This window comes from Panthera uncia, assembly GCF_023721935.1.
Source record: "Panthera uncia isolate 11264 chromosome A1 unlocalized genomic scaffold, Puncia_PCG_1.0 HiC_scaffold_17, whole genome shotgun sequence".
Taxonomy (NCBI): Eukaryota; Metazoa; Chordata; class Mammalia; order Carnivora; family Felidae; genus Panthera; species Panthera uncia.
Genome location: NW_026057577.1, coordinates 118,386,059 through 118,395,288, shown reverse-complemented (window position 1 = coordinate 118,395,288; position 9,230 = coordinate 118,386,059). Strand labels below are relative to the sequence as shown.

The following is a 9,230-nucleotide window of genomic DNA, read 5'->3' as shown; positions in this document are numbered from 1 at the left end:
TGCAACCAATTGGTTAACAACAAAAAGAAAAACCAAAGTAAAATGAACATTTGCGACAATTTACAGAGCTCTGTTTAACTTAATAAATAAGAAGAATATGCTTTGGATAAGGCGTTGCTTCAGCACTTCTCAGAGAATAAGGCACACAATCACTAGCATTACAAATCACAAATGTGTGAGAAAATCTAAAGACAGCAGATGGCACATAGGATACAAAAAAACAAAGCAAGTGTCTTTAGGGCACTGATGTTTATATCAAAGTGACATTAAACTGTGAAAATGTAAAATTTTATAGCAACCAAATTTTCCTTCTCTAATAATAAAGGTTAATCATTTTTGACAGGTTAACCTGAAAGGACAAAGGAAAAGGCAAATTTCCTAAAACTCCTTCATTTTGAAAAACGTATGTTTTGTCTCTCTGCATCAGGCATATGTTTTAAAAATTATTAACTGGTATAATATTTTTAAATAGTGTGTAAACAAACTGATAGCAACTAAAACAATTTTAATGACACCTCAGGAGTTTACATCTGAAATAACATTACTGGTAAGTCCTTTTTTTGTGTGAATTCAAATTCCATGGTTATAAGCCATGTATTAATATTTTGTTAATTTAATTATGTTTTTTCAGAACAGTTAAAACCTTAACACATGGGATTCAGGGGCAAAGATACTAAAAAAATAATACTGGGGCGCCTGGGTGGCTCAGTCGGTTGAGAGTCTGACTTTTGATTTCGGCTCAGGTCATGATCTCTCGATTTGTGAGTTCAAGCCCCACATGAGGCTCTGTGCAACAGAGCAGAGCCTGCTTGGGACTCTCTCTCTCCCTCCCCCTCCCCCATTCATGAACACACTCTCTCTCAAAATAAATAGATGAACTTTAAAAAAAATAATACTTGAGTAATGTTACTACAGGCAACATATTACAATAATTATTTCCTAAAGTGATTCCTGAAACAATAATCTAGATCTAATATTAGTTACTATCTTTTATGAATATGATGATTTCTTACAAGTGTACTGGCACAGATTCCACCAGTAATCACAACTCACTAAAGTACCTGGCAAATCAAACTTCACTCAGGTTCAACATAGAGGAAAATGAAGAAATCTTAGTGGTCACCATACGTCTTATTCAGGATCTCATTTATTCTGGCTCTTTCACTGTTTCAGTATCTCAGGAAAATGTGGACACAAATGCCTTCAAATTAAGCACCCTACAATTTGATCTGTTTTTCATCCTGAAGTGGACTGCCTTAAATGTATACCTCCAGAAAATGTAACTGGATGTTAGTCTACTAGAGCTATTGGTAAAGCCAGATAAACAGAAGACACAATAAAAATATGTCATGGAATAAATGAAACTCTAATATTGTACTAGTGTATTATAGAAGAGAGAAGTAAAATTACAACAAATATATATATATATAAATATATATATATGTATATATATATATATTTATATATATATATATATATATATATATATATATATATATATATAAAAGGGTACATGCCTCCTAAGCAAGAGGATTCAGGAATTATAATAATAATTAATATATATTTTTTAGTTTATAATGTCAGCTACCCTTAATTATCGTCTGAACCATTTCCTTCTCTCAGAGTGGCATACAGTTACTTCAGACGTCAATCTGAATTCCATGTTTTGCAGACATCATTTGTCTGGTCCCTGTTAAATACATAACAAATGAACAGATATGAGGTAAAGAGGATGTGATTATGACATAAAGCCAGAATGGCAAAGGAGAAGTTTTTCCAAATGGGCATATCCACAAGCCGTGACGAATTCCATCTCGGATATGATGTGAGGTCCAGGATATAAATAACATCCAGGGGAGAAAGCACCATGAGTCTTTGAGCTTGAAAAGGTGCATAGTAAACTTCAAGGTCAGAGCCACGACAGGTATCACAGTAGAACAGTGAAGAAAAGGTCTTCGTGGAAGAGTCAAAGCAGCCTGCAGGGGAAAGTAGCTGGTATCATTTCCCTCTTGGCAAACAAAATTTTGTAGATGCTTCTTAAGACTCTAAAATATTTTCCAGGAGTCTATTAGAAATGCAATGGAAACATTTTCTATGTCATCTGTGAATACACATATTAAATCTGGTATGTGTAAAGCAAAGAAGATATAGGTGTGAGTAGGATATTTCTTTGCATTAAAAATGGAATCAAGATCTCAAGAACCTGGCCATCAATTTTTTAAAGTTTTCTATTATTTGCTTAGAAAAGTCACAATATGAACATAATTTATATATCAAATGTATGGTTTGTGTAAATTTGGAGTTTTAGAGAATTATCTGGGGCCTCTAACAGCATTGAAAAAAAATCTCACAACCAAATAAAATATTCTTCTATCAATAAAGGCAAGAAAGACATATTTTGTTGTAACCGGTTTATATTGGCCTTGAATATTTTCAGAATGCACTTACAACAACATTTAGAAAGACTGTATTATTTTATTTTATTTTTTTAAGTTTATTTATTTTGAGAGAGAGAGAGAGAGAGAGAGAGAGGCCATGAGTGCATGTGCTAGCTGGGGAAGGGCAGAGAGATCATGACCTGAGCTGAAATCAAGAGTCAGATGCTTCACCGCCTGAGCCATCCAGGCTCCTCTCAATTAGATAACTTCGAATGAAAAGGAAGCCGAGGATAGTGAAAATTGCCTAAATCTGAATCTCCCCACACATCCTCAAAAACACTACAGACAAGGACAAATAAAACTATACCAAATCCCACTCGGCATTAGACAGACGTCAGAGAGCACCTAAAACTTCAAATACTCTGAAGCATTAAGATAAACACCACATCAGCGTGCTCTCTTGCACACCTCCACCGCAAGCCAAGAGAGACGAGGAGACCTAAGATTGATCTAAAATTACTAGAAAGAGAAACACTGAAAAGGGCCCTCATAGATCAGAGCACCGGCTACAAAGCAAAGACTTCAAAGTGTGCATGATTCAAGGCATTACAAGGCACTGGTTCTGAGGGAGAAGATGATAAAGAGGAAGGGAGAGGAACCCTTTGGGGACGGTCAAGAGGAAAAGGAGTAGTGAAAAAAACAACTTAGGTACCTATAAAAAAAAAATTAGGAGGCATAACCTTCCCACCACACTAAAATACAAGACATCTGTTAAAAAAAACTGTACCTTGGGGGTGCCTGCGTGGCTCAGTCGGTTAAGCATCTGACTCTTGATTTCGGCTCGGGTCATGGTCTCCCAGTTCTGTGGCTTCGAATCCCACATTAGGCTCTGTGCTGACAGTGTGGAGCCTACTTGGGATTCTGTCTCCCTCTCTCTCTGCCCCTCCCCTGCTCTCTCTCTCTCTCTCTCTCTCTCAAAATAAATAAATAAACTTAAAAAAGAGAGAGACAGACACTATACCTTGCCACCCTGTGAAGTCACACGGCTGGGGGGGTCTCTTAAATGCACTACTTAAACCAGGGTTCTCTACTCCCACCAACTGACTAAACATCAATCAGGGAGTTTATGCTACATTCCCCTTCCTTCTCCCTTCTCTACATTTTTAGCTGTTTTATTTCTACTTTGCCGGCACATGTGACATTTCTGTATTGTTACTCAATTCTTGTCTCTACCTTTGTTTTTTGGTTCCATACCCACGCTGTATCGTGCTCCTTAACAGCAGGGTGGGACAAGGGGGCCTGTGGTAGTCCCTACTTGGAAGAAAGCAATAGCCTGAAGTTGATGTGATTAGCAGTTATGCTCTGGATATGTCTGACTCTTTACGCATTCATTTGTGAAGTCTATTTATATTAATAGATGCTAAAGAAATTTCTGTTGCTTGGCTTACTTCTAAAACTTCAATCGAGACTTTTCCTTCATAGAAAAATAATGAATAATGGGGGCGCCTGGGTGGCTCAGTTGATTAAGCGTCTGACTTTGGCTCAGGTCATGATCTCGTGGTCTGTGGGTTTGAGCATCACATTGGACTCCATGCTGACAGCTCAGAGCCTGGAGCCTGCTTCGGATTCTGTGTCTCCTTCTCTCTCTGCCCCTCCCCTGCTCACGCTCTCTTTCTCTCTCAAAAATAAATAAACATTAAAAAAAAGAAAAATAATAAAGAATAAAAGGACATTATCATAAAATTACAGAAGTAAAAATAGATCACTTAAAAAAAGAAGTAACAACAGACATTTAAAAAATAGTATCATAATGGGGTGCCTGGTGGCTCAGTGGGTTAAGCGTTGGACTTCAGCTCAGGTCATGATCTCACAGTTCATGAGTCTGAGCCCCGTGTCAGACTCTGTGCTGACAGCCAGGAGCCTGGGGCCTGCTTCAGATTCTGTGTCTTGCTCTCTCTCTCTTTGCCCCTCCCCTGCTTGCACTCTGTCACTCTGTTTCTAAAAAAATGAATAAACGTTAAAAAATTTTTTTAAATAGTATCATAAGTACTTAGTTTTGGTACTTATTACTGACGATCACAAACAATTTTATGGTTAAAAACGTTCATATTTCATTTTAAAAAAAGGATCAGTACCAGCACTATGCTATACTTTCTATGCACTACCTCCTTTAATCCTTACAACAACTGGATGAGTTAGAGATGATTTTACAGAGCGGGGAGCCAAGGCTTACAGACAACAGGTAGCTTCCCCACGTTGTACAAACACTGAGTCTGTCTGACTCTTTGGCTCATATTCTTTTTTTTTTTTTTAATTTTTTTTTAACGTTTATTTATTTTTGAGACAGAGAGAGACAGAGCATGAATGGGGGAGGGTCAGAGAGAGAGGGAGACACAGAATCTGAAACAGGCTCCAGGCTCTGAGCCATCAGCCCAGAGCCTGACGCGGGGCTCGAACTCACGGACTGCGAGATCATGACCTGAGCCGAAGTCGGACGCTTAACCGACTGAGCCACCCAGGCGCCCCGTTTGGCTCATATTCTTAACACTACCACTTCTAAGTGAGTCGAAGAATAGTAGGTAGCCTAAATATAGTAGGTAGCCTAAATGTTTTTAAAAATTACCATAGTTAAATTCTAGGTGAACACACTTATGAACCACACTTTCTGTGGTTTAGCTTATCCAAAGCTCTACTAACATTTATTGTGAACTATTTACCACGGTGCATCCTGTAACATGCTCTCTTAACACTCAAGACAACCCAACGAGAACAGTAAAGACAGAATCCACATTTTACAGATGAGGGCACTGAGGCTTAAAGAAGGAAGGGGCTCTGCTAACACCACCACATACCGGGATTCAAACTCAGGTCTTCTGATGCCAATCTCAAACGCAATGTTATTCTGCCTCCCCTTATAGCCAAAAAGTTACAATGTGTCTTTAATCAGGAATTAGTGATTCCTAACTGATTAAGTGTTTTCATAAGTGAGACAATCTCTGAGAAGTACCTGGTGTGTGACACATAAAGGAAAAAGTGATCATTTCTCGTTTCATTCAACAAATATCTACCGAACACCTACTAGGTGAGCCAGGCTGCGTTCCAGGCAGTGGTGAGCAAGAAAAGTCCTTGCTCTGTGGGTCTGTGTTTCTTTCCTGAAATATTTACAGGTCATAAACACGTAAAAGGTGGGCAAATCTGTTGACACTTAGAAAATATTATCTGAACAGGGGTGCCTGGGTGCCTCTTGATTTTGGCTTAGGTCATGACCCCAGGGTCATGGGATCAAGCCCTGGGTGGGTTCCATGGTGAGTGTGGAGCCTGCTTGAGATTCTCACTCACTCATTCTCTCTCTCTCTCTCTCTCTCCTTCTCCTCTGACCCTCTCTCCCGCTCGTGTGCACGCTCTCTCTCTCTAAAATGAAAAAAAAAAAGCAAAAAGAAAATATTGTCTGAACTGTCATTTTAAGCATAGCTCATTTGCAAAGCTAGCAGGTCACTGTATAGCTAAACATCTGAAGCCTCAATGAAATTCCTCAAATTTCGCCACCAGCGACGGTGTCCTAAGGAGTCCCTTGAAATGCACACCTTTGGTTCCAAGAGGGGCTGGGGAATGAATCTACTGAAGTCATTCCCCGGGACTCGGAATCATCTTAAAGCTGCTTCACTGTTACAGAGCACGTAGGAGCTGCATACTAACTGTGAAACATGAAGCGTAAGGGGGAAAATCCTAACTGTGGCCCTGAAGAAAGAACACAGAAAAAAGAACCAGGTTAGCTCCGAGAATGACCCCCATTATTTTAAACCAGTTGGCTGATGCTTCCTTCAAGACTTGGCTAAGCACTGTCCTCGGTAAAGCCAGCACAGAACTCTTCAGGTACATTTAGTGAGTCCTTGCTCTGTATGCATCCTTGGCACTTTGTGAGGCCAAGTAACTTGATTAGCAACATGTCTGTATTCATCTTCAGGAAAGTACTGAGTGCTCAAAAAAATGGGATGAATGAGCTTTCTTACTTTAAAATAAAGATAACCCCTAGCTCTAAAATGATGCTGTGAAGGTCAATATAATGGTGTTAAAGACCAGAAAAATTAAACATGGATGCCTCTTACCTTTAAAGATAAAGATCCAGCTAGAAAAAAGTGGTCTACATCAATAACAGAGGCTAAAAATCCAGCTAAAATGATTTCTCCAAAGTCAGTTGTCTTCTTGACTCCAATGACAATTGCCCACAACCACATGCCAATCACGCAATGTACTGCATTATCTGAGAGGGCTCGAAGCCAGTCATTTTGCTGAATTATTGAAAACTGAAGAAGTCTGTCAGCTACTAGGCAAAATATTCCCAGACCGAGGCTGGAAAAAAGAGATTCAGTGCTACAAGACTGGAGTAAAGCATGGGTCTTCTCAGCCTCAGATGCCATCACAAATAATACGTCAGTATACAGCAAAAGCCATCAGGAGACAAACTGCTTATTCTTGTTTATATTCCCCAGTCGCCCTAAAATAGAAAGCAAAGAAAAATATTAATGCCATATAGCATTTAAACAAAACAAAATCAGCAATGATTTCACAAATACAAAATCAAATTGTAGAAACTGGTATTTAAAAAAAAATTTTTTTTAAATGTTTTGTTTATTTTTAAGAGACAGGATGTGAGAGGGGGAGGGGCAGAGAGAGAGGGAGACACAGAATCCGAAGCAGGCTCCAGGCTCTGAGCTGTCAGCACGGAGCCCAATGTGGGGCTCGAACCCATGAACCGTGAGATCATAACATGAGTTGAAGTCAGATGCTTAACTGACTACGCCACCCAGGCACCCCTGGTATTTCTTTTTTTTTTTTTAAACTGTTGTCAGTAATTTCATTTTATTTTTCCCAGCTTTACTGAGATACAACTGATATATAACACTGTATAAGGTTAAGGTGTATAATGTGATGATTTCATATACGCATATATTGTGAAATGATTACCACAGTGTGGTTAACATCTCCGTCACCTCGCATAGTTACCTTTTTGTGCGTGTGGCAAGAACATTTAAGACTACTCTGTTAGTAATTTTCAAGTGTAAGAAAATCGCATTTCTTACATGTTATATACAATATGCCATGTAGCACAAAGAGAATAGGAACACCAGTTTACATGTTAGTATGTATCAAGGTGAATTTAAGAAAGCCCACCAACTGTAATCTATTGCTTTGAGGTCATCCATCAGTTCTCTCTCTCAGCAATGTGTGCTACATGGCAGTGGGCATCCGTGTCTGTGTACCCAGCATCTATTTTCCATACTTCTGAAAACAGCATCTCCTTTTAGGAAAACTGCTCATCGCAAGACCCACTCTGGAGCTGACCAGTTAGAATTCCCTGTCTCTCTTAGTAGTAGTAATTTATTAGTAAGTAGTAATTAGTCATCATTTTCCAGTAGTGATTGGACTAGTGGTGAATACTCTAGTGATTAAGGTGACCCAGGCTGGGCCAATCAGACTCCCTTCTAGAATTTTCCTAAGTGGAGCTGGTAGGGGAAAGTTACTCTTCTTCTTACAGACCATGGGCTTCACTACACGGAGCACCCTAAAAACAAAGAACCATAAGGACATCAAGTCCACAGGTCCAGGCTTTTAAGTTTCTCAGAGCTGGCCTCATTCCTGCAGCTTACCTTTTACTTCTAGGAGCTACCCTAGCATTCTTCCAATAAATCCCTTTTTCCTTTCTGTTGCCTCTAACCGAGGAACTTTAATTGATATAAAAAGGCAATCATAATTCTGTGCTTAGTGCTTACCTGGCATAGGATACTGAAATCATTTATACAGTTAAAGTTATCAACATTATGTGATACCTGAAGTTTTTGTTTTATATTGTTCTGTTTTAATTCTGAGACTAAAGAATAACTAAATGACGTATTAAGAATGATTCAACTTCCATTCTGTCATAAAAACTATACATAGCTCATAATATATATTCCGGAATTTATAAGGAAACATTCCTTGAATCAGAAAACAACTTGGAAAAAGATGAACTAAGTTGAAGGCCTTACACCATCTGATTTCAAGTTTTATAAAACCGCAGTAATTAAGACAGTGTGGTACTGATATAAAGATAGACAAATAGATTGATGAAACAGAATAGAAAGTGGGATCAGAAATAGATCCACCCATATACGGTCAATTGATTTTTTTTTTAATTTTTTTTTTAACGTTTATTTATTTTTGAGACAGAGAGAGACAGAGCATGAACGGGGGAGGGTCAGAGAGAAGGAGACACAGAATCTGAAACAGGCTCCGGGCTCTGAGCACTCAGCACAGAGCCTGACGCGGGGCTCGAACTCACGGACCGCGAGATCGTGACCTGAGCCGAAGTCGGATGCTCAACCGACTGAGCCACCCAGGCGCCCCTACGGTCAATTGATTTTTAACAAACATGCAAAAGCAAGTAAACAAAGAAAAGATGGTCCTTTCACCAAACACTGCTGGAACAACAGGATATCCATATGTAAAAATAATGAGCCTCGGTCCATACTTTACTCCATATACAAAAATTAAGTCAAAATGGATTACAGACCTAAAAGTAAGATATAAAACTGTAAAACTGCTGGAAGAAAGCATAGAATATTTTTGTGTCCTTGGATTATGTAAAGAGTTCTTAGAAGCAACATCAAAAGGCCAATCTGTTTTTTAAAAATTGATACACTGAACTTTCTCAAAATTAAGAAGCTCTGCTCTTTGAAAAACATTAAGAGAATGAATCAACAAGCCACAGATTTGGGATAAAATATTTGCGTATCTCGTATTTGCTAAAGGATTTCTACCCAGAACAAAGAATTCTCAAAACACAGTAACAGAAAAATAAACGAATACAAAAAT

General features: G+C 38.7%; 1 protein-coding gene across 1 annotated transcript in view; it reads right to left on the bottom strand.

Annotated features, from left to right (window-relative positions):
- Nucleotides 1-1,490: 1,490 nt before the first annotated feature.
- TMEM267 (transmembrane protein 267) overlaps nt 1,491-9,230 on the bottom strand; it is a 17,450-nt gene continuing 9,710 nt past the window's right edge. Inside the window, exons 2-3 of the mRNA XM_049648110.1 lie at nt 6,485-6,873; nt 1,491-1,976 (exon numbers count right to left, since the gene is read on the bottom strand). Of these exons, the coding sequence (XP_049504067.1) occupies nt 1,641-1,976; nt 6,485-6,796 (648 nt within the window). The 5' untranslated portion in view covers nt 6,797-6,873 and the 3' untranslated portion in view covers nt 1,491-1,640. The remainder of the gene's footprint in view (nt 1,977-6,484; nt 6,874-9,230) is intronic.